Raw genomic sequence first — 26010 nt, forward strand, 5'->3', positions numbered from 1 at the left:
AACATCTGAACACATCTGGGCACCACAACAAGTGCCTGCACCCAGCCCAGCTGCTCCCACAGGACCTCTCTGCCCATGTGCAGTTCCAGTGTGGTTGGGGAGGAAGCCACCAGTGAGCAACCAACAAGGATGTGCCAACAGAAAAGAACAAAAAAAAATGTTATTTATATGCCAGGGAGATGCCTGGTTTCAACAACAGGAAAGAGAATAGAGACCAGGTTAAAAAAAGTCTCTTTGATAAAGGATGAGCATAGAGGGTTCATCAACACAGAGAACTATGGCAGGGATCTGAGGGGGGGGATGGATCAGCTCTCATGGCCCCGAGGACAGAGATTTCTGTAACACCACAAAGATAAATACAACCAGGAATTGTATGGCCAGCAGAGCCTGGAGCTCCCATATATAGCCTGGAAAGAGACTGTTGCTAAGAATAGTGGGGCCCAGATATTCCACGATATGAGAGCTGACAGATTTCTTCCCAGCACTAATGGGACGTGAGGCTATTTTAATCTTACCCTGGTAAGCAGTCAGGGTGTTACTGAGCAGCTGGTCCTGGAAAATAAACATGGATCAGGAGATCTTGGGTTGAGTCTGTTTCAATTAAAAACAGAATAAACACCAGGAAGGTTATTATGAAGGGTCTTCTTCCCAGAGGCACCAACAGAGATCTTAACAAGAGGAACCAGCAAGATGAAATGGCAGGACAAGGCCTGCAGCATCCTGAGCTAAGAGCCCCAGTGAGGTGGGATGTGAAGTCAGAGCAGGGACAGCGTGATGGGACAGTGGGGCTGCCACTGCCACCAGAGCCTTCCCCTCCCTCAGTCCCCCTCCTCTTGCTGGGGGCTCCTCTGCCCCAGCCCCTGCTCTGGCAGCAGTGCCCTCAAACCATGCTGAAAGGGATGGAAATTTTTCAGTTGGCTCAGCTGTGTGAGGCTACATTCATTTAGACTTAGCAACCTCTGTTTTGTTGCAGTATCTGCAGTGCCTTTCAGCAATATTGTAACAGAAATAAACTGTTTCCTCATATTATTATTATTTTTTTTAATTAATGAACAGCAATGGCAGCACATCTGAGTAACCTCTTTAATGTGCAACAACCAGTAGGTAAAGTAACACTCACTCCATGGTCAGATTCCAGTTTCAGAACAAAATGACACGGCAGATGTGTTACATTGATAAGTAGATAGCAGTTTCAACATTATTTTCTTAAAAATAAAAATACATCACATCAGAATATCGCATACAAAAAGTAGAATTTGCCCCAAAATAAAATTCTATCAAATCACTTAAAAAATTACAAAAGTAAAATGCATACAAACTCCAGTAAAATTGAATAGTCTTACAGGTTGAGGATAGATTCTAAAGATGCTCTCCAACATGTAAAACCCTTTTCTTTTTCTGTGTCTTCACACAGTTCAAAAAACCCCAACCATTAGGTGCATCACATAATGAAAAGCTGATTTTTCATCTTATAAAGTTCTTGTTTCTTGTTTCTAAAATGCACAGTGGAAGACCTTAAACTTGGGATAGGGGAAGATTTTAACCCAGTAAGTATTGTAGGCAGAGCAAATATCTGTATCTGGCCAATGCTCTGCTGTCCTCTGGGACAGTAGCAGGGGTCACCCACAGATGGGGGTGTCCTGAGGCTCTGCTGGGCTGGTTCAGCCCAGGAGCTGGGTGGGAGCAGAAGGCCCAGGGCAGGCAGGGGTCAGGGCTGGGAACCCAACTCTTGGGTTTGCACTGTGGCTTTGATTGCACATCCAGGGCGTGCAGGGAGAGCTGGATACAGCCCAGGGGCATCACACCAACCCCTGACTGCCCCGTGCAGAACAGTTCTCTGAGCATCCTTTCCCTAAGCAACCATTGCCCACCAGTTTCAGTCACCTACCCCACTGGGAAGGGTTCCGCACATGCAGTGCACGCAGTCTGTGCCTCATTGATGCCACTGACTGAAGTCTCAAGGACATTTCCCAGGCCCTGCTCCAGCCCCCGCCCCTACAGGATCCCAAAGCACTTCCCAACCCTGACCACAGTGTGTGTGGAGGAGGTACATGGAGTGTCCCCTGCCCCAGCCCAGCCAGTGCCTGGGCTCTGGCTGCCCATCCCAGCATCACACAAGCCTGCACATCCTCTTGCAGAAGGGAAACATGGGGTAAAACTCTTTTGACTTTTACAAATAGATGGAGTAAGGTTGAAGAAATGGCCTGAGCCGAAAGGGAAAAGATTCCCATTACAAAAAAAAAATAAAATTTGTGCTTAGTATTTTCTTCATGTAGCCATACAAATCAAGCCCAACAAGTCTGTACAGGTTGAACAAGTGGAGAAATTGCAGTGGGAAGCTAGTGGGGAGAGGGACCATGGGGAAGGAGAAGCTGTTACTGGACACACCAGGTCCCACCTGCTTTCCCTGTCACACCTAAGAAAACCCCTGCCTCTACACTGCCCCAGCCACAGCTGCTCCTGTGGCACAAATGGTGTCACAAACATCAAGCAACAGTCACAGCCTCATACTGGAGGAAGAAAAAATGATATCCTGCTTAAATTGGGCTATCAAAGACATCCCTTCTGTGCAAATAACCCAACTGCCCAGCAGCATCACACCTTCTGGGCATCCTGCCCATAGAGGTTCCCCTACCCTCTGCCCCCATTGCTGCATCCCCAGCTCAAGGCACCTGTGGTCCTGTGATGCTGAGGGGTTGAGCAGTGGCAGGAGGGGGGGGTTGAGGCTGCAAGAGCAGCTCTGTGCTCAGGGTGGGTTCCAATTGCTCCAAACACATTGTGATCCTGAGTGAAAGGCAAGAGCCAGCACATCTGTGCAAATATTTGTTTTCCCTCATCACAACTTTGGACTGGTTACATTTCTTCCTCTATTTATTAGTTTTGTTTGTCTTTAAACACCAGCTGCAAAAATCATAAGAAGACTGAATCCTCTTCTGACTTTCCTGGGGCAGCTACCTGCTCTGGGCAATTCCCCTTTGCCATCTCAAAGGACACTGCTGGAGCAGGCTGGGCTGGTGCTCCTGTGTGGATGCTGTCACCTCCCAGGCACAGCGTGGGGTGCCCAGCGGCTGCCCCTCCAGCAGGGAGGCAGCAGCCACCAGGCTTTTCCCCCAGCACCTGCTCCCCTCCTGCTCCCAGCCCTGATGCTGGGATGCACATCCCAGACCTAGGGAAGGTGATGAAGTTCTGGTCTCTTTTGGCAGGGGCAGCACCCCCCTCCTGTGACCCTCATGCATCCCCCAGCCCTCCCCACACACCCTCAGCCCCACACCAGGGGCTTGATCAACCCCGAGAACTTCAGCACCAACATCAAACACAGACTGATACCAAACACAAACGGGGGCTGCCTCACCAGCACAGCACCTGTCCTGACAAATCACTGCAGTGATCCAAACTTAGTCTGAAATAATACTCCAAACCACTAATGAAACATAAAAATCCATTTGTAACAGATAATTATTAATATTTGCAAGTGACCCAACAGAAGAAAAGAAGATGGAAATTTAAAACCCGGCTGTCACAGCATTACAGGACAGTCATATCCATGTGAAAACTCCTATTCACATTTCAGGCAATCCTCACAATTAAATAGCATTTCTCTTTCTCCTCACAGCCAACATATGCACAGCAATCAATTCAGCTTGTTTAGATTACAGTGTAAGGCTACGCAGTCACTTGTTAACTTTACTGTAGAACAAGCCAGGCATTAGCATCCCTGTCATCACAAAATTTCCAATTTTACATGGATTTGATGAACTCAATGAAGTATTTCACTGTTGAAATGCCTTCTGAAACCCCTGTCCATCAGCCTGGCACTCCCTGGAGTCACGAGTACAAACACTGACACAGGCTGAGCTTTTCCAACCCTCTCCAAGATTAAAGACATCCTGCTCCCATTCACTTCAGCTCCAGCAGATGGTTGGGAATAACTCCCTGATGCTGAACCTGATTCCCTACCAAGAGTAGTGCCTGTTAGCTTAGCCTCTATAGCTGTGCAAGTTAAAATTACAAGTTTCAGAGAAATTATGGTCTGCTTATAACAGACTATCTGCTCACATGTGCAAAATCCTTTATGGTCTACACTTTCTTTTCTTCCAGCTTGCATGATTTTCCAAAAAAACACTATTTTTATGCATATTAAGAAGAAGGTCAGCCAGCCCATCCCCCTAAAATTGGCCAGAGAGCACAGGATCTCCTCTCTGCAACTCCTGCACAGACTCCACACCATGAGGGCAGGAGGCCATCAGGAAGGCAAAGAAATCAAAGGGAAATTAATGCATTGAAGAGAGGCAGCACCTACATCTACTAACCCTGAGCTTCCTCATTAGCAGCATGAAAGCCAGCACAGCTCCAGAGCTCATAAGAAAACCTTCTCAGAGGAGCAGCCCATCCTTAAAATGAAGAGAGTCATCACTACAAAGTGTCCTTCCTAGCATCTGCTAGATAAACCATAGCACAGCCATTGGTATTTTAGGGGCCTCTGCACTGCTGGGTAAAAAAAATGTTCCCCAGGGTCATGGACTTATGGGGCCATGAAGAGAAGCAAATATTCCAAATTCCCAAGGCACCTTCCTCTGCTTGCAAGTCAAAGGCCAGGCAGCAGCCAATGTCAGCTACTCAGCAGCAGTGCAAGGTAACGCCTTATTTAGATAAAAAAACCCACTGTTGCTGACTCAGAAGTTACAGAGACTTAGAACTTTAGCTAATTAATAAGAGAAATATTAAGTGTTTTGAGCCTGTTCTGCACTACTGCTAATTGTATCAGCATTGCTCAGAGCTCTCCCTATGGTCTCAGACTCAAACTTCTAATAAAGTGCAGTTCTCCTGACAGCTCAGACCCTGAGTAAATCCAAAGGTGGATTTAGTGATAACCCATATCCAAAAAAATATTCCCACAGGTTCAGCAGGGTTACTGGCATGAAATGGACTGTTCCTCCAGAGAAGGACGCTGCTGCTAGGCACAGAGGATAAAATATTTTTCAGAGATCTCAGCAAGCACATTTGCAATCCCCACCTCCATCCTGAGCCAGACTTGCAAATCTAATAACAACCTAAAAGCCTGAATGTGGTGCATGTGGAATGCAGCAGCATCCTGAGCAACTCCAAGTAATTTGGGAGTGAGCCTTGGGTTTCCACCCAGGCAAGTTTCCATCAGGCTTGCTGGGAAGTCTGGCTGAGGTTTGGCTGAGAGCAGTGACCCCCAGCCCCACTGCAGGCCCCCAGCAGAGCCCCCTGCACCCTCTGGGATAGAGAACGTCCCCAGTTTGGTGCAGAGGCATCAAGGGCCATAATTATGACCCCACACTTGAGTGCCTTAGACAAAGACAGAAACTTTTACCAAGGCATCCAAGTTCAGGAGAGCAGTGAGCAATGCACACTGATTCAGAAAAACAATCAAAGGGGTTTTAAACAAGATGTTACCTCCTCTCCCCTGATGGTAGGGAGCATCTGCATCTGACACCACTGACAAATATTTTGAATTGTTTTATGCTTTCTGGAGCAGAGGCAGAATAGGTTTTAGACTGAATATTGCCTGAAGTGCTTCTCCATCTTAAAACAGTCAGGGCAGAAAAAAGATCAGAAATCTCTGTCACTCAGGAAAGTGCCTGAACTATGCAGTTTTAATCCTAATACAGTTACAGTAAAATGCAGAAGCAGAGCTGTGAAGAGCCATCTGAGCTTGCTATTCTGCCATGACAATGCAACTCCAATCAGACTCTTGGCAAGCAATCCTTGGTTTCAGAAGAGAATAGGTAGCAGCAGCTACTGGATACTGAAACTATTTCAGACACTAAAACACAGTAAAAAGCTGCTGGACAGCTAATACCATTCCTCTGAAAAACAGTAAGAGGATGATGCCAGCGGTTGGGAATGTGCTGGTTAGATTGATTTCATTATCCCAGCGCAGGTTAGCTCCATCATCTGCAAAGAGCCTGCTTCAAGACAGAAAAGATCATTTAGTAGCTGGTATAGTCAATGAGCTAAGTCAATTTTCTGTAACTACAGTAAATACATCCATTGCTCTGAAAACATAAAAGCAGAGAACAGCTTGTTTTATTTTACTGCACAGACACACTCCTGAGTTGAAGGTATTGGTGGCACATTCCCTCTGCAAAAGGAGAGCAAACAAAATGAACAGATCCATGCCTGAAAGGCAGAGCTCAGTCCAGGGCTGATTGGGGTGAGCTCGCAGCCTTGATGTCACCCCAGGGCAGCAGAGCAGAGCCCTGCACTAGAACAAGGGGCATCAGAGCCAGACTTCTACAGAGGCAGAACCCTGCACAACAGCCTCCTCTGACATGTGCACACATCCTCTGTGATAAAATTGCTACAGTAGGAAATCACTCATTCCCTGAAAAAAACTCATGTCACTGGCAGCGTCTGTAAGGGTCTCCACACATGGCAGCGACTGGTTCAGTTACAAACAGAGCATAACACCATCCAGAGACATGATTACTTAAAATAAACCTATGTAAACACATACTTTTGTCTAACTTATATATAAAAGGCATATATATAAGTTTTATCTGTGTATACATAGATATAAATACGCACACGCACGCACAAACACACAGCCCTAATACAAAGCACACACACAAGGAAATGCTGTAAGTGATGCTGAACTGAAATCTAGATATATAATTAAGGAATTATTAGCAGGTTTAAAATTGTTAAAAAATTATTCAAAGTGTCTTTAATATTTATGTTCAAGTAAGGGCCAGAATGACCACAAATTAGTACTGATAAAAAGAGCTGGCATTATACTTCCCATATCATGCCAAAACTCATGAGTTATTTCTCATGGCCATTTTACCATCAGGGCACCTCATTAACTGGAAATACATTTTTTGAGGAAACAGTGATTTAAAAGACTTGGGTTAATAGTGTTGTTTAGGCACCCTCAATCATAAATTAATCCTAAAAACCACACACAACTCAGAGTATCAGAGGAGAACTAGTAGGACTCAGACATCCATACCCACAGTAGTCAGTGGCACAAACAGGTCTTCACAGTAAAAATGGCAGTACTGGAGATAGGGAATGAGCAGGTGACACAGTGGTGGCCTTTAAAACAGTAACATTTACCAAGAGTGACCCTCCAGTAAGCTCCAGTCACAGATGCTCTGTATTCAGGAGATCCAGAGCCATGGTGGTATTTCAGAGGTGACTGTGGGTGCCAGGTGGGATTCAGTGGCAGCTAAAGCTATTGTCACAAGTGCTCCAGTGATAACAAACACCTCTAACAACACTGCAAGGACTGTTTGGGATATCTAGCATGGCTAAAAACCCTGGTACCAGCGTCTTGTATCAGAAATTACTTTATTACAATGTAAATGTAGTGTACAAGCACCAAATTCTTTTAGCTTAACTTTTTAATGGACATTTATTATGTGACTAGTGATTTGAAAAACAGATTTTTAAAAGAAAAAGATTTTTTTTTTCCTTTTATCTTTTTTTTTCTTCCCCTTTTGTTGTGTTTATTTCCTATTTCTATTCTGATAGAAGACTCCAAAGATTACTGGTACCCCAGTGGGTATAAACCTTGAGTCAGTACACATTCACACACACACACACACACACACACACACATATACATACACACACATACACATACACAACTGTACACCTCACTGCTACATCAACAGCCTTTTAAATAGAGCCCCAGCTCTGGCAATGGGACCTTTACATCATATATTTTCTCTTTGTGCATTTCGGCATCATTAGCACCGCTCAAGCTCCACATTTGTCACAAATCAAGGTGGTCTTGAGCGTAAGAACAGCCTGTCCCTCACCCTCTCTAATAAAGCCACAAAAAAAGTCTTGTAAGTTTTTGTTTTCCTGCTGTTCAGCTGTGGAAATCCAGGCAGATGTGACTCCCAGTCTCTTCCAACCCCTCACCAGTCTGGTGTCATCACACTGAGACAACGACGTCGAGATAGAGTCTGTCGTAGGACTCACGGAAGCAGAGGATGAGGAGCAGGCTGAGCAGACACGACCCTGGCAGGCACCAGTTGAACCAGGAAAACTCTGTAAAAAAGAAATCAGACCCAACCTCAGAGTTACCGAACACACCCTCTCTTTACAGTGGTCAAAACCTTGGTTGCTGGTGGGGTTGGAGGGAATTGCTGTGTTCTGAACAAAATCCTGACAGCTCTCGTAAATTAACATGGGGTATGAGACATGTCCACAGACACCTTATATATAAATAAAATCTTATTTACATACAGACACATATATATAACCAATGCCTGCAGCTAATGTTAATCCTCTTTATTCAACTTGTCAATGGAAAAAACTTCAGGGGGGGAAATACAAATCCATCATGGCTAATAGAGAATTAACCACTTCTGAAGACTCTACTCATTAGTTCTTTGATTTCTATGGTTTGAAAACTAAAACAAATTAAAAGCATAAGAAGAAGCAGGATTTGATTTTCAGTCAAACCTGCTACATGGTTTGAGGGAAAACCAATTCTTCAAAAGAAACTTGGGAGTAGTACGATCAATTCTATTTAAAAGTAGTTGCACAAATAGCTCCTCTGAAGCCTCTTTTTAGCTCTTAGATATAATGTACTGCTCTTAAAAGCCTGCCTGCTGTTCCACACTCAAGAAATCCTATGGTCTGATATTTCCCTACTAATTAGAAGTTTTATTCAGTGGGTTTTTTTAAACAGGTGCACTACACTTTCATTTTTTTAAATCTGTCAATTTACTGAATAGTAATCTTACCAGAGATGTTTTACTACTTCTTTTTTTAAGTTTCCTTTATTTTTATTACTTATTTATTCTTAAAGAATCCAAACCCTACCTCAAAGTCTGAGTTAATCAAAATCAGAACTCTGGTGTCGTTACTTTCTTAAATCTCTAATTTATATTGTTAAAAAAGCAGAATTCATATTACACAGTGCAAAAGCTATGTTAGTAAGCCCAAAATACAAACCTCCCCAAACCTTTAACAACACCTCTCATCCACCAAAACCTTTAAAGATTTGTTTCAGCAGTAAACCTATTAAAACTTTACTCAAATTTTCCTAGGCTTGGAGAAGAGCATGTTATGTGATACCAGGAGTCAACGGGTAAATGCTTTACTATTATTTTATTTATGAAACAATAATCTTGCTTAATTGGATTAAATAAATTTTATCCCAAATACCTTAAAAGACCAAATTTAACTAGTGAATCCTTCATGTCTTTCATAATCCAGAAGTTGTGGTAGCAGTGGCAATGCATGCTAACACATGAAACTAAAACTTGATTTTATTTTGGTTTTCTCTTGGAATTCCCTGTAGAAAAGGCAAAGGAAACCACATCCAGAGGCAGCTCTGGGTCTCAGGCCACAGCCCTAGCTCAGCTACACTCAGCTTTAGGAAGGTTTACATCTCCACTGTACTAACCAAAATCTTTAATGCACTGGGATGTTTCAAGGGTTTGCTTCTGTCACAGCCTTTGCAGCATCAGAATAGGAGGAAAAAATAAGAGAGAAATGTAACTAAAGCAACTGGAAGATTATTTGGCCTAAAAAGTAAGAGGAAGGAACAAGAGGAATTTGACTAAGTTCTAGTTTATCTGTAATCTTCTTAAATGCCATTAGAGGATGTATTTGAATCAAATGAAAGACAACTGCTTAAGATCACTATCTAGCTTCTAAAGGATTTTTAAATCAAAGGAGCCAATAGCACCCACTGGCACTGATTCCCCCCAATGACCATGTGACGCCTGAACTTTTGACTATTTGTGAAGCTGCATCATGGAGAATGGATTGTCCTAAGAGCCAATTACTTTTAATATTTTTTTCCTTTGAAGAAATAGAGGAAATATGCCAAGGTATGGATATACTAATTTCAGCTTTATTCTTACCTGCATTTACTGATGCTTGCTGGGGAAAGACATACTAGAGACAAAAAATGGCTCCAAACAGCCTATTTATAAGGGAATGAGTTCACTTTATCCTAATTCTTCAGTCAGAAGTGAGACACTATCCTGAGCCTCAATAATTAAGTGATTCCAAACACTGTATTGTTACTCTGAAAAATGCTGAAAAAATTCTCAGGACAGTCTACATAGTGTTTTCATCTCAGGTGTAAACTTGGAAATAACAGTATATGTGGACAGAGTTCACATCAATTAATATCAATCATAAAAGAATTCTTTTAAATGTAAAGATTGAACATCATGCCACCTGAGGCTGATAGCATTCAGATTTTACAGTGATGCAGTTCAATATCAGTGTCAATGAAAAAATTAATTTTTCTCAGTTTGTGTTCACAGACAACAATTTAAAACAGAATTGTCAACCTGCCTGTGATTTCCTGACAAAAATGAAACACAAACCATGCTGGAAACTTCTCCCAGGCTGTAACCTTCATAATTTCAAGCACAATTGATTCTGAAATTTGCCAGTCTCCTGGTTATAAAACACACTACCTTAAGAAGTGCACACATTCTTGATCATACATAAAAGCTCAGTTTCTAATGCTTTCCAAGCAAAAGCAAAATACTGCTTTACAAATCTTTCATCACAAATCAAACAACAACCAAATACAAACCATCTGCATCTTTGAAAACCATTAATAAAGACACCTTTCCTTTGAAAGAAGATGGTTCTTATTTTACAGCTTAGAGTAATAATATATATTATAGTGTACTCAATAGCAAGTTTAAAGTTAGGTTTATGAGTTATGAGGAAGCAAATAATACTCAAAATTTCCTACAGAGAAATTCTGAAGAAGTTGATGAAAATATCAAAAAAACACTGTTGTGCCTGCCTAGGCCACTAGATTATTTAAAGGAATGAGGATTTCATCTTTGGGCAGTGGTCAAGAGCTGCTCTTCACCCTGCAGTGGCAGGTCCAACCCATTGAGTGGAACTGAGCACAAATGGAGCATTTCTGCCCTGCCCCTCCTGGGCTATACTGTCCCACCCCAAAGCATGAGACTGAGTTACTGATGGGTGATGTTATCCAGGCCTTTATAAACACTTTATAGTGTGTATCTTGATGGGTTTTGCCTACAGTGAATTTAAAATAGAATGTGACTATGTCCATCTTGCACTGAAGCATTTCATTTTTATCAGCTTGTACACTGAAAAGCACAATTAAAGGTCTACCTTGCTGCTACAGAGGATTGAGACAGTTGATTATGAACAGAAATTTGAAGGTGCAAATGCTCCCTTTACTGACAAGGGTGTGCCTTCATGGAGAACATTTTCAAAGTAGTTTATATTTCTTACCTGTATGGTAAAATGTGAGGAAAAACAAAAGCACTCCCATGAACACATTACTCAGAAAGGTGACAACTCCACAGGTAATCCCTTCTGGAACAGGGTAGACTGTCTCCACAAAAAGCTCAAAGAATATTGGTACACTGCTGTTGAGGAATATACCCAACAAAATGCAGGATGTGTACAGTGTAGCTACAACAGAAACAAAAACAGTTATTAATTTCACACTCGTATATTTTCCCCAATTCAGAGCTGCCAAGAATACTCATATCTAAGTAACCGAAAAATACATAAACTTGTTTTTATCCTCAGTGTATCACAAAGCATATCACATCCCACTACTTTTAGGCAGAATGCATGCATTGATTTGGAGAAAAAAAAAAAGTATTTCTAATCTTTTTTTCTTTTTTTTTAGTAAACAGACCCATAAAGACACATCCACAGATACGGAATTGACTTTTAAGTAAACCAAACAGAACAAATTTATGAATGCAAAGCATCACTTACAGTTTAATTTAGCTCTGAAATGAACAAAAACTATTGTCAAGGACAATAATTCATGCTCCAAATTGGAAATGGACATGGATTAACCTTTTGACTTAGCTCTAAAGGTCAAAACTAATTTTCCTTCTGTTTTACAAGCAAATACCAATGATACACCAGATATCAAGACATTAGTATTCAGCATGGCCTGAGCTGCAACGTGTTGAATCCCTTTTGGCTTCAAAAGGAAATGAAGGGCACCCAGTGCCTGGCAGGAACAGGACATATTTGATAATACAGATTACTCACCACTGTACAACAAATTATTTTTCTTGGATGCAACAACAGAAGAATACAGATATTTCTTCAGTAGCCACAAATGTTTTGTTCTACAATTTCTGACATTGCCAAATAACTTCACAGTACTTAACATCTTGATATAAATTATTATTATGCCCATACTATCTATTCATTGACCTATTATATCTATTGCTGAAAAAAAAAATAAAAGAAAACTTTGAAAGAATTTAGTACCTGTTGAGAAATTTGAGGAAGTCTCTGATAAGAACTGTCTTGGGAAGTAAGGATTTTCTGTCCTGCAGCTTCAACAATTTGAACTTACTGATAAAGTAAGAAGTATAAGGAAATACTAAGAAGGCTTGGGGAAAAAAAAATAATTCTGAAGGTTCCACAAACATGATAAGAAAACAAAGAAAATTTTCTCATATACAGAAGTGTTCCAAGTCACAGGGATATTATTCATTAAAAGTATCTATTCACTGCAGGGTAGTAAAAAATATTTAGACTTTTTTTTCCATGTAGATATATATGTTTACATAAAAAAGAAACTGTATTTCCAGTTTAATTTATGTTCTTCTGTCTTGGAAGGGAGGAGCTGAAACATCTTTGCTTCATCTTCTGTTAAGCATTGTTCAAGCTTTCATTTGAGGAACTGTTAGAAAGCAGGAAAGTTCCAGCTTAAAAAAAATAATTTAAAACAATCATTGTTTCTTAAAATATGAACAATCATGGAAAAAAGATAAAGCCATTAAGAAGCAGAGAGGGCTATCTGTCAGATCCTGTGTTTGATGTGGTTTGCTTCCAGGGCACAAAGACATATTTATTTCTTCACAGAGGATTTGCTTGGACAGAAAAATGAGGACAGAAGTCACAGCCAGAAGATGATATTGATGGCACAGTTTCAGGAGAGACAACTGGCCCCCTCTTTTTTATAATATACCAGAATGTTCTGAGTTGGGAAAAGAGAAGACAAAAAGAACGAATAAACCATGACAACATTTCCACCTCTCAAATTCTCTTATTTTCAACTACAGAATAAAAGAAATTGATGCAAGACATGTTCAAGACTTGTCAAAGAGGAAGGAAAAAAATGAAACCAATATTAGGATGCTTATTCCTAATGGATTCTTATAGCTAATACTGAAGAATTGAGTCCCAAGCTCCATAGATTTTTGCTGCAATTCCTCACCAGTACTTAAAATTTCATGAACCTCTCTTCAAACTCCAGCACCCCTGCATCTTGCTCTGTCTCTAACTGCTGTCAGGTGTAGCCAGCTAATCTGAACACATACAGCTATCTGAAATGTTTGTGTTGGCCAGAGAGACCAACATGTAAATAAAATAGAAGAATCTCTTAAGATATCTACAGATACTGCCTTTAGCTCCTTGAGAAAAATTTCACAATTCTCCTCAAAGAAGATGGCAGCCAGCTGTCAATAGAAATAGTTGTGAAGCTGTGGAAAACCACAACCATCACCATCATAGTGGGGCTGTGAACGGAGTGCCAGAGGGAATACATCTGCAGGAAGAATGGAAACTCCTTCAACAAGCAGCAAGAGCCAGGAGAGGGGAGCCACATAGCTCTGAGCTGAGGGGATCTCTGTTCATATAATTTTCAGAAACTAAGATTCACTTAAGGTGAAGGCAAAATCATGCATCTAAGATTAGAAGCCATTGAAAAGATCAAGACCTCAGATTTCAGTGAACACAGAAGGTGCATAGGTTTCCATAAGGCAAATAGAAGCCTTCAAACTAAATTTGATAGTTTAAGATATGCTGCTCCACTCACATCATTGCTCATCACTTACTAAAAAGTAAGACTAGGCTATAAGCAAATACAGTAACTCTGTACTTTAGAAACTACATCTGTCTTTGTCACAGTAGTTTGCTTCAGTCATGCAAATACCCCCACTGGCACACACCTCACACTTCCATACCCCCACCAGAAAGCAGCTCTAGCACTACCTTTGGGGTTTCCCCTAAGTATGACCCAATTCCTGTGCGCATGCCAAAAACTGCCATCAATGACCACAATGATTAGCAATGACAACACCTCAACTGAGATCACAGGTAATATCTATATGTATATACATTTGTTTGGAATTAGAAGCAGAAATATCAAGACAAAAAGACCTGCAGAATATAGCATACAGTAGATGTTAATTTAAGTTCTAAGATTTAATGGAAGTAACACGTTTTAACTGGTAAACCACAAAAAGAAGCCATAAAGAAGCTATAAAAGTGAGGGAGATACATACATCTGAAAGTCTCCCTAAGTGGGTACACATTGTAGTGATGGGAAAATATTTATTTCATGTTTCTTGAAAGCACCTACAGTCTTCCTGAGTGCTATGAAAAGAAGCTTATTCTATGAACTTGGCAATTAATTCACAAATCCAACTGGTCAACTAGAGAGAAAGTCAGCGATAAGATACAGTTTCAGAAAAGCAAGTTGTAGGAAGAAGTAAAAAAATGTAAAAAAATGTTGACAAAAGTGATTGAGTTCAAACAGTGTTGACAAACTAAACCCAAAAATAAGTAAGAGATTATTTACCAAGAAGTTAACATTATGCCCTAAAGTTCAACAATGATAAACAAGGATAACCATACACTGGGTAAGTGTGTCATGCTATTAGTATAAAAAAAGATCACTTTTTATTAGGAAAAGGCACTAACTGCCTACGAAGCTATGCACAAAGTCGTGCGTCTGAGACTGTGGCAGCTGCAGACAAATTTATTGGGCTGGGATCCTTTAAACCAGTTTAATTATTGACACATTTCAAAGATGCTTGTGCAGATGAAGCAGCTATTTCACAGGCTGGCCACTGCACAAAGAGCAGGAAAGGCAAAACACCCACCCAAAGCACAGCTGCTTCTGCGAATTGGCCTGGAGCTGCCACAGCAGGAGGCTCAGGCTTCGTGTTCCTGCTTGGGATGTGAGGCAACATGAGGGATGCTACTCCCTCAGTGCTCCTTCTCCTCCTGGCCTGGAGGAAGGCAAGGAATGAAATGTGCCTTGATAACAGCACTACTGATGTTATCTGTTGGAGGCAGCAAGGTACCAGCTGGGGACAGATGACTGGCACAAAAAGGAGCAAAAGCTTTAAGAAGGAAGGTTCCTGCCTGGCTTCTCATCCCCTGCAGCTACAGGACAGCAAGCATATGCCTGTGTTCCAGAAACAGACTTTCTTTTCTCTCAGCCACAAGCTGTGGCTAAAGCTTTATACCAATCACACACACACACACAAAAACCAACCCCAAAAAAACAACAAAAAAACCAAACCAAAACAAAAATTAGAAATTCAAACAGGGAGGTGATGTAAATGACAGCGAGCACTTGCTGGCCCCAGATGAGCTTGCAACACAGCAGCAGGAGTCTGAAGTGTCTCTGACATCCAAACAAGTTCCCAGAACTTCCCAGGACATTCTGCAACATGTTTAGCAATTTACTCATTAAATTACATCATCATTAAATGGATAACCACAGAGCCTTTTCCAAACCAAAATTAATTTAATGGAAGGACCCAACTGGTTCTTATCAGCCTAATGGCATGTATATTTTAGCTGATTTTAAACAAAGAATATGAAGTATCCTATTTTTAAAAAAAAAAATTAAAACTACTTTACAGAAGAACTACAGATAGCCTAGAGTAGTGTCAAGCCCAAGCAGGTGGTAGAGTATCTTCTTCCAAAGTACTTTCCCAGAAACTGTGTCGAACTCTGTACATTTTGCAATAGTTCTCTTTTCAGACAAACCGAGCCAAGGCTCACACAAATTTCATATGGATAAAGAAGAAAGTAAACACAACTCACAACTGAACAGGTTCTCTTGGGAGCAGGATACAATTTAAATTGAAACCTTCAGAAATCTTGGGAGTTTTCCTATTGCCCATTAAAACAGCATCCCAAATGCTCAACTGAAAGGATGATACCTCACACTGATGTATGTTTCCTTGACTTTAGTTAATCTCCATGAATGCTTTGAACAATTCAAAGTTAGTTCTTACCAAACTCTCTAAAGTCTTTTAAAGTGGAATTAAATTTCAATATAATTTAATTCTTGCTACTGGTCACAGTAAGAATAATCATGGAAGAAGTCACCCTTAAATTTTCCATGAGAAAAGTGACTCCCTCAAGGTAACTCACAGTAACTTTTACTGTAATTCTCTTACAGGAACAAAAAACACAATAGAAGAAGGCTGTCTCCGTAGTGCATGTTTATTACATCAGTATGTTTTATTGCCTCAATTTCCATTCCAGCAAGCACTGATCAAATTCTTACCTCATGATATAGTTATGAAAGTAACCAAAAATCTGATCAAATTGCATTTGTTCTGTATAGTTCCCAAGAGAAAAGCAAGTGGACCTCACTTTGACAGCAGAGCATTCACTTTGGAGAACTAAGAAGTGAAGAACTTACTGAGTGATCCTCAAGAAACAAAAACAAACAAAAAACAAAAGAACCAACCAAACAAACAAAAATATCATAATTACTTGAAGCTTGCTATTGATGGATATTTAAAGTGACCAGATTTCTAAATTTTCACTCCTGAAATGCTCATACCACATTTCAAGAGTTAGACACCGTTTAACACTGGGGTTTTAACTGTTTTTAAATAAATGGCTTAAATTAGTCCTTTAAGCACTCTTCTATCTGTGGATTTACAGAAGCCTTCAGGAAGATAAAGTTCACTATGCCCATCTCATGAGTGGGTGAACCACAACAGGAGGAGGGGTAATGATATGCCCTCAGCCAGAAGCAGGTTAATGCTGAAGCTAGAAAAAGTCTCAGTTTCCATGTTTTTAGGCTCCTGTTTTATCCTCTGGGTCCCCCTGCCTTATCAAGGATGTCTTGTTTATAATGAAGAAATTAAGCTCAAAGAATAAAAAAAATCAGTATTAAATAATAAACATCTCTCTTTTTCAAAACCATGATGAGGTTAGGGAGACAGATGTGTTTGTAGGGTTCAGCTTATTGAACCTGACAGTAACATGTAGACTGCTTCACCTAAATATAGTCATCAGCTCATGGAGTTGCCACCATAATCAGAGTATCTGCCAGGCTGCACTAGAAAAGATTTTGTCAAGTGAAATTCTGCTGAATGTGCTCATAAATATTAGAATATTCTTGACATGCTATGCTGAAAACATTCAATCCAAGCTGCAAGCAACCAGTGCTGCATATCAATTTTTGGAAAATGTTAGTATTTGTGTCGAGATACTACCAGCAATACAAAGTGGCAAGATACTGAAACTGGCATTACAATGCCTTATACAATTATTTTGGGTCAGAGTATTCCATTGTACATAAATTCACATAATGAAGTTCAGTACAAAGCAGACTAACAATGGATTTGGCACGGAGAAATAGATCAGCAGCTGCACTGGAAATTCAATGGAGAAAACTATTTTAATGCTCACTGTGTACACAAAATTGTCTTTGAAACTTGAAGAAAAAAATGCAAATAATATACATTAAAATTAAAATTTCTTACAAGAAAACTCAAGCTTCCTTAAAATGTAAACCAATTCAACAATCAAGGGATTTTAAGAGCTGTGATTAGCTGATGAGAGGTCTTGTAGACAGATGATACAGTAGATATGATGGCACTACATCATTATTGCCTTGGTTTCTTTTTTTTCTTTTTCACACTAGCAACTATAGTTCATACACAACTTCAAAATATACTTTCTATAAAATCTTCTAGAGATCTAGTAAGAAGTCAGCAAGTGACAGAAAACTTGTCCTGCTCTGCAGCAGGAAGAAAACCAGAGCATATTATGATAACACAGAGCCATGCAGCCATTACACAAACAATGCTAAACAGCATCGCTTAAAGAAAACACAAAGCAGTCATTGATTTTTAATATCTGCATTAAAGACCCTCATTCTAAGTAATTACTTTTTGTAGAAAATATCTTTAGATGATGTCGTGTCTATTTACAACAAATTATGAGAACATTACACAAACAAGTGCAGGAAAAAAAACCATTTTGCTGTGACTTTTTTTTGAAATACAGTTCCTCCCTCAATATTTAAACCAGACATGATACTGCTACAAAGAATACAGATTAAAAGATAGTGGCTGTTTGTTAGTATTTTAAAGACAAGTCATTAGAGATTTTCTTCCCTCTAGGATGAATAATTGGCCAAACTGATCTTTTTAGCATTTCAAAAGCCTGCTTGCATGAAAACATTGCCACTTTGGTGCTCACTCTGGAGACAAGGTGAGTGACAGGCTGAGGGTTTTCAGAAGAAGGGGCCCAGCATGTAGGCACATAATATCCACCCCGGAAAGGAAAAGACTATTTTGAACCTGGAGAAGCCACTGGCAAGGTGGATGCAAACTGTATTTGTGGATCAAGCAGCTGCCAGGTGAGATGAAGCAGAGGTCTGGAACCAGTCTGCATCTCCTGGGTGATTCCTGCCTTAACACCTGAGCCAGTGCAGACTCCCATGAGGTGCTGCTGCCACATCAAAATGCCTGTTCTGTCCCATGGCATAGCCCCCCGAGAGCTCCTGTAACTACCAGCAGTCCACCAGCTCCTATGGATATTCTACCTCTTTCCTGGTATTGCTGAGTATGCGGTTTTGTAGGGCAAAGTCTGCCTTGGCCAAGGTAACAGCATCTGAGGCAGGGTAAAAGAGAAGGGCGAGGCCCCCAACAAAATGGAAGGGGAAAAAAAGAAAAGAAAAAAAGAAAAGAAAAAAAGAAAAGAAAAAAAGAAAAGAAAAAAGGAAAAGAAAAAAAGAAAAAGAAAAGAGGGGGGAGAAAGGAGAGACAAAAGGACACAATGATGGTTGATTTTGCTTTGTGGATCTTCCAGCTCTACAAAAACATAGAGAGGACAGCTACCTAGAAGTCCACATCAACACTGGTCCTCTAACTGGGCAGAGTGACTTTTACCTTATCCGGCTACCTCAAATCATTTCCCAAAGCTGCCAGCCAACAGCCCCCATTTGACCTCCTATTCTGACATACTCTACATTTCAAACTTTTAATTAAAAAAAAAAAAAAAAAAAAAAAAAAAAGATAAGTTCATCCAAATCAATTCAAATGTACCATTTCTCCCAATTACTGTGGAATGCAGAAGTCATCATCATATTGCATCATTACACTGAGGAATAATCTAGCATGAAGTCCTATAAATTAGCTTAAATAGCTTGTGTGTTTTCATCCATAACAACATATTTCATAAAGATATATCACTGCTTTTCTGTGTACAAGGATCTAAATTGAACAAGAGCATTGCATCTATTTTATATTAACTTTAATGAGAAAAGGCTGATATGAAACTCTCCACAACCTATCTATGAAGTCTGAACATTATGCTACTGAAGAAGAGAGATCTTATTTGTTGGCTGTACATTAGGCCCTGATGGTTTAAATTGCCTTTTTTTAGAGGAATGCACCATACTGCTGGCATTTCTATCAAAACAAGCTTGTGTTTTATAGAAAAGGGTTCAACATTTACTGTGACATCTATAAGAACAGCACAGACTGAAAACCCTAAAATATAATTTACAACTCAATCTAAGAAATCATCCATTTTAAAAGAAACAGTAACTGCATGAAAAGAACAACCCAATCTCTAGATTTTTATCAAGGAATATTTAGGATACTTTATAGCAAACTGCAAATATCATTTATGTGCTGACATTAGATTACCTTTCAAAGGAAAAAAAAAGCCCACATAACTTGCTACTATTCTTCTAGAACCTACATGGCAAGCAGAATTCTTAAAAAAATAATAAAAAAACCAAACTAAGAGATAGAGTTCCATCAGTTTTTGTTTGGATCACTGGTGAGTATACAGGTAATGACTTTCACCTCTTGAAACCTCTCTGCTTGATTCTTATGCACAGAACTGAAGGGACATTTAAGTGCTTGGCTTACGTTACTGAAGGCTTGTAGTGATGAAGCAGGCAAGCACAAGAAATAAAATTTTATTGCATTTATTTTAGTTTTGATGGAAAAGAAAAGCATAGTCATTTAGTATGACAAAAGCCACCATGAAATTTGATTTGTTTATTGATTAAATTACATTTTATACAAGGAGTTGTTTTTTATCTTTAATAATTTGAAATTTGAAGATAAATCACAAATTTGACCCATGCATCCAGATGGTATTTCTTCTAAATTGATTATGCATTTCCATTTGCTGTACCAACTTCAGTTTATAGTTGTGGCATATGCAATGCACCAAGGACACTAACAGAAACTCAAAAGTTAATTTGAGTAAAACAGTATTATATATCCTACTGTCCACAAGAAACTATTAAAAATGGGGGAAAAATTAATTTATCTTATAATGCATAGAATTGTCTATAAAAAAGGAGGTACTTTATTCAGACTGGATTTACAGAATTCTTTAGTAAGTAAATACTTTTTAAATCTCAATGTCTTAGTTTCACTGTACATTACTCTTCTGAAGGTTTTGGAATCATGGGTGGTTAAATCCTTTGGTGCAGACAGAAAAGCAAAGGGCAGATTTTTAAGAGCTATGCAGTGCTCACTTTCAACCAAGGGTGCAGCTCACTGGAAGCTTGAGTAGACCTCTGAGCTTTTTCCCTACTCCTGCCAACAGCTTTTTTCCCATCTTTCTGAGGTGCAGGCTGATTTAATTTTGACCAGAAGAGTTTCCTGAGCCTGCAGGTGCAAAGAAGCAAGCAGCACACTGCAGGGATAGATTCTGATGGCTGAAAATACCATGGGTCACCTTGGTTTGAACTGCGCTGCACATTTCCAGTAATTAATGCAAGTCTCAAAACCCTAAAATTCCAGACACGTCATTCTTTGTTATACACAACAAACACTACTCCCAGTCATCTATTTTTTCTTGGTTTTTTTCTTACCTTTGTTATTCCAAAACACTCAAAACTGCTTCCATACACTGAGTCCCAAAATAACCTCTAAATTTATTCTGGGTTCTTTTTATTTGGTTTTGTTAGTTTTTATTCAAGATGTAACTTAAAGCTGGTAAAGAGATTTCAGATTCATTAAGTTTTCTACACATTTTATTTTTTTTCTTGGTAAAGCTACTGCATTACTGAAGATACCAAACCAGGTTACAATATAGTTGATTTCAGACTGCAAATAATTGCCTACAATAGCAATTATAAGTAGTGGGAATTAAAATAATTGTAAATACCTGTGGTTAAAGGCAGATGAGTGACAGTAGTTAGACAGGTAAGAGTGAACCACGTTGATGCTAACGTTGCTCCAGATAAAAGCAGCAGCAGTATAAACTTCAGCATGCCCCTGATAAAATCTGCAAATCTAAAAAACCAAAAAAAACCCAGCACAGATCAGAGCAGTATAAATGCTGATTTGCACATTAATTAAATGTAATGACTGCCAATTAATTCAGAATATTTTCATTAAACATTTTGGAAACTATAAAATCAATTTTAAAATCATTCATCATTTTCAGAAAGAGAAAAAAGGCATTTTTAGATAACAGTGGTATTTCTAGCTATCAACCTGAAGAACCTTAGATTTTTTAGCTGTCACAAAATAACAGTTGAAAAATTCTCAAGGCATCAACTGTATGTCATCAACCTATACACCCGTATACAACCTATATACATCAACCTATACACCATCACTTGGTATATAGGAAGGTTTTTTTTTCTTCTGCATTTGTTGGACACAAGATGACACCAGTACTCACATCACTGTTCTGTCAGCATTTGCCAGTCTCTCTTGGCAGGCATACAGCTCAGCATATGAGGAGGCTGCTGCATTTCACTCAAAACATAGTTACGTGTCAAGATTCATTCCTATGGGAAATGACAAAACTCCAAATACCAGAATCCCTAGATCAAAGATGAAGGAACAGCTTCTGAGCCCTTGGATGCTTTGGCAGTGTAGCTCTTGGTGACATGGTGGCAGTGGTCACTCTACTGGTGGCTGGTTTGGGTTAAAATGTTCCAGCAAAGCAAGAGTTTGGTGCCACTTCTCACCTACACGCCTGCTCCCCTAGCAGTCTGTGGTAAAGCAACTCCACAAGCCCTTGGGCAGCCTGACACAGAGGGAAATAGAGTCTTTATAGCACCTGATGGTACAATTGCTTTTAAAATCTTTTTTTCTTTCTTCTTTCAAGGAGAAAGAATGTATTTGAGCAGCACTCACACTGCATAATTTTCAGTGCAACCACTCTTCTCAAAAGGGAGCTACTAAAAAAGATATATTAGAAAAGGCAATGTCATCTATTCACCAGTAACTTTCCATAATCTCCTGCTTAGGAGATGTGATTCTGGGCTGAAGGGCTTAGGCATGTGTGTTTAAAAGATGTCCTCTGCCCTCATAGCCTCCTACCTCAATTAGGCTGATGGCAGCTCAAGCCACCTATGCTGGTCCATGATGAAATCAGTCCTGTCTGCCTTTTCTCCCCAACAAATATCACTTCACAGGAAGACACCATATAGTTTAATTGAAAAAACAGTTAATGAAGCCAATATTTGGAGAACTTGAAAGTCTAGCTTTACATTCACCATAAGATATGTACAAGTAGTGCAATTAAAAAAAAAAAACCAAACCAAAACCTCATTTCTTTCCTCTATTTTGATTCTCCCTGTCCTTTAATTCCACATCGTATTTAGCAGTGAGTAATTCAATAAGCAGCAGAGGAAGATCAATGCTGCATATAATCTTAAAAGCTTATGACTGCAGTGTTCAAGTGGCTTATGCATTAATCTCTAATAGTCAGAGGTTAGCAGTTTCTGTTAGGCTTATTTCTGACAATCGAAATCCAGCAATCAGGATCACCTCTTCTCAGTGGTTTGCCAGTTTCTTTAATTATTCTTTGGGATCACTGGGGTCAAAATCAGCAATTTTAAAAGCTGCTCAGAAGCACCTCAAAATGCAAACTTTAGATTTCTTCCACAGACTGCCCGCTTTGCCTGCCAGCAGCATGATGATTCCCTGTCCTTACAGGAAAGAGCAGTAAGGTACAGCCTGTCTAAGGAAACAGGGTGACAAACACCAGCTTCTAGGAGGGGACATCCACAGACAACAGGTCTGGAGGGGATTTCTAGGGTGTCCTCCACCTCCATCCCACCACCAAGGATATGAGGGGATAGGAGGACGTAACACATTAAACCATAGAGATAGTTAAGAGAAGCAAATATCTGCCTTTACTGAGCAGTTGCATCTCCTTTGGGCACAAAGGTCCTGGTCTGGGTACCAGCAGCAGCAGTGTGCTCCAAGGAGCTCTCAGATACCTCAGAGGACTCCCAAAGGGAGTTTATGCAGCCACTGAATTCAGCCAGAACAGAAATGATGGGGAAAAAAATACAAAGCAAACTAGTCTGACCTTGGTAATAGACAGACTTCTTGTTCAGTAACAGGAGAATAAGAGTACTGTATACCTATACAACTCTTCAAAATACTTGTTTCAATCAAAAAATAAGAAATTGTTTTTGTTCTCTGATCACAGTATCTGCTTTCAAAACTGTCTGTTCTGTTTAAATCCTTCTTCATCATCTTGCATGTTGGGGGATGTCTGCAGCTGCTAAAAAAGTAGGCATGCCAGGAGACAAGGTGTGTGCTTACCCAGACACAGACCTCTGAGCCTGCTGCTGGTAACACTTCTAGGCTGTATCCTACAGCTAAAATCACACACCCAGGTTGCTGACAACACTGTCTCTTGCTAAGGGAATGCCATAAAGTTTCTGCATTTTGAATACAGTGCAGGTTAAAAGCAGGAACAAAAAAAACCTGAGCTGTGGAGGACAAAACCTCAGAAACACTTATGATCATTAGCAAATGTGGGCAAACAAACAAATCAAAGCAACAACAACAAAAAACAAACTGGGAAAAGGGAACAGATTTATGTTTCCATGCAATGATACTACTGTTGCTCTTTGACATTGCTTTTCTTCAAACCAGTACCATTTGAAAGCTGCCAGGAAAGGGTACAGCACCTGCCAGCTGCCCAATATAGCCCAGGCTTTTAAATTATAAAAATGCATTGCACAAATTAGCTACACATATCTAAGTTCACAGCTATAGGGTGAGTAGTGAGTGGGAGGATTTATGTATTGTGCTGAGGAAAACATGCACCATTTTGAAAATGAGATAGATAAACAAGTTTCCTGACTGGGCATTACTTTAGATATAGATGATTTAACACCTACTGTGACATGCAGTACCAAATGCTCCAGGGCAAAGCTCAGGTTGTTAGTTCTAAATGGTAGATTCTGCACTGACAAAAACAGAAGGAGCAAATTCTTTAACTGTGCCAATTTTGCTTTGATAAACTGGTAGGAAAGAAAAAAACCAAAAAAACCAAAAAAATAAACCTCAAACCAACAGCTCAGCTTCCTGAGAGGTGGTTAAGGGAGAGAGCTGCTTGCCTGGCAAATCACAGTTCTGACACTGAAATACATCAACTTGTCAGCCTTGACAAGAATCATTACTTAATTTTCCTAATTACAACTTTCAGCAGATTACAGCCAGACTCATCATTGATTCAACCCTACACAGATAAATGCTGAATAGGCCTAGGAGGGAGAGTCATCCATCAGGACTGACAAATCACTTCCTCCCTCCCTTTCTGTGTGCAAACCCTCCCATTTGAACTGAGCATCGCCCAAGTTAGAAAGACATATTTTGAGGCAGAATGTGTTGGTATTTTTTAATTTACTCAAAAGCAAAGCTCTAAATTCTACAGCATACTGGTATTCAACAAGGTTTGAAATAAATTTTGAAGCAGTTAAAGAGACTGTCAGGATGTCCTGAAACTTAAGCCAGGCAGTATATTAAATAAATTAATCTACCATAAAGATTGATATTTGCATGTTGGCATTGAGTCAGCAGATTCCCTCCTAACAAAGTTAAGTGAGCTCCTAGGAGTGCCCCTCTATGACTGCAATGTCACAAGTATAAGAGAGATTAACCCATGATGGAAAGGATTAAACCAGCATGCTATCTATGTCAGCATGTAACCTGCTACAGCATCTCTGTCTTTACAGCAGTGGATTTTAAACACCTGCCTCCTCTCATGGAGAGAAAGATCTCATACCTGATCTTAGCTAATCAAAAGTAACTCTTACTAGGGGAAAACAGGGTGTGAACTTTGTTTCAATAGATTAAGTCCCCTGGCCTGCAACTGGAACAGACAGGAGGGAAGTAGTTGCTTCTTTTCCTGAGGTCAGAGAGGTTTTTTTTTCCTCTCCCTCTGCTGCAGTTGCTAGGCAGCCTGCTAAATGTGAGGATGAGAAGCCTCACATTTCTTTATGCATTGTGTACTCCGATGATGCACAGCTAACAAAAAAAAAAAAAAAAAAAAAAAAAAAAAAAAAAAAAAAAGAGCTTCAAGCTCTGCCCTAGAAAGATGCCTCTCTGGGTTCACAATCCCACAATGACTGCAACAGTGACAGACCCCTGCACTTGAGCTAAACTCATTGCAGAAGTAGAGTCTACAGAGTAGACATAAAGAAGCCAGGACAATGTTTTGATATCCACAAGATGCAAAGGGAACATGTGAGTGGTTTCAATTAGCTTTATAAACTCACTGCTAGAGTATCTCCTGAAAACCTTTTACTCCCTGCCCCCTCCCATTACAGGTTTTTCTTATTATTATATTTTTAGAGAGATCCTCAATGAAGAAAAAGCAGGAGCCTCTTGGGAGAGCAATCTGTTCCTTGCATGCATTCCTCATGTAATCAGCATTCATGATGGTCAGAGAGAGCTATGTCTTTTTGAGAGCAGAGATGTAACCATGTCACCCATAGTAGTATCACAAAAAACAGTTAGACCTTACCGAAGTCTAAAAACCTGACCAAAATGGACCTAGAATAATTTCTCTGTTGAATAATGTAACCTTATTGTGGGTAGGCTGCTTGTGCTAAATCCCCAATATCCCTCTGGAAATTAGTATACCCAAAAGTATTGATGGAAGGAGACAGATACTAATTTCTTCTATGTTTTCCAAATGTGCTGCAATGGGTTCTCCCTCACACCAGGCAGCTGAATTCACAGAACTGCATTTAATAGGGGC

General features: G+C 39.9%; 1 protein-coding gene across 1 annotated transcript in view; it reads right to left on the reverse strand.

The window, feature by feature from the left end:
* Window positions 1–1069: 1069 nt before the first annotated feature.
* Window positions 1070–26010, reverse strand: part of SLC49A4 (solute carrier family 49 member 4) — a 67796-nt gene continuing 42855 nt past the window's right edge. Inside the window, exons 7-9 of the mRNA XM_030454006.1 lie at window positions 21157–21284; window positions 11230–11412; window positions 1070–8028 (exon numbers count right to left, since the gene is read on the reverse strand). Of these exons, the coding sequence (XP_030309866.1) occupies window positions 7913–8028; window positions 11230–11412; window positions 21157–21284 (427 nt within the window). The 3' untranslated portion in view covers window positions 1070–7912. The remainder of the gene's footprint in view (window positions 8029–11229; window positions 11413–21156; window positions 21285–26010) is intronic.

The sequence above is a fragment of the Calypte anna genome, chromosome 7 (assembly GCF_003957555.1).
Source record: "Calypte anna isolate BGI_N300 chromosome 7, bCalAnn1_v1.p, whole genome shotgun sequence".
In the NCBI taxonomy this organism is placed as follows: Eukaryota; Metazoa; Chordata; class Aves; order Apodiformes; family Trochilidae; genus Calypte; species Calypte anna.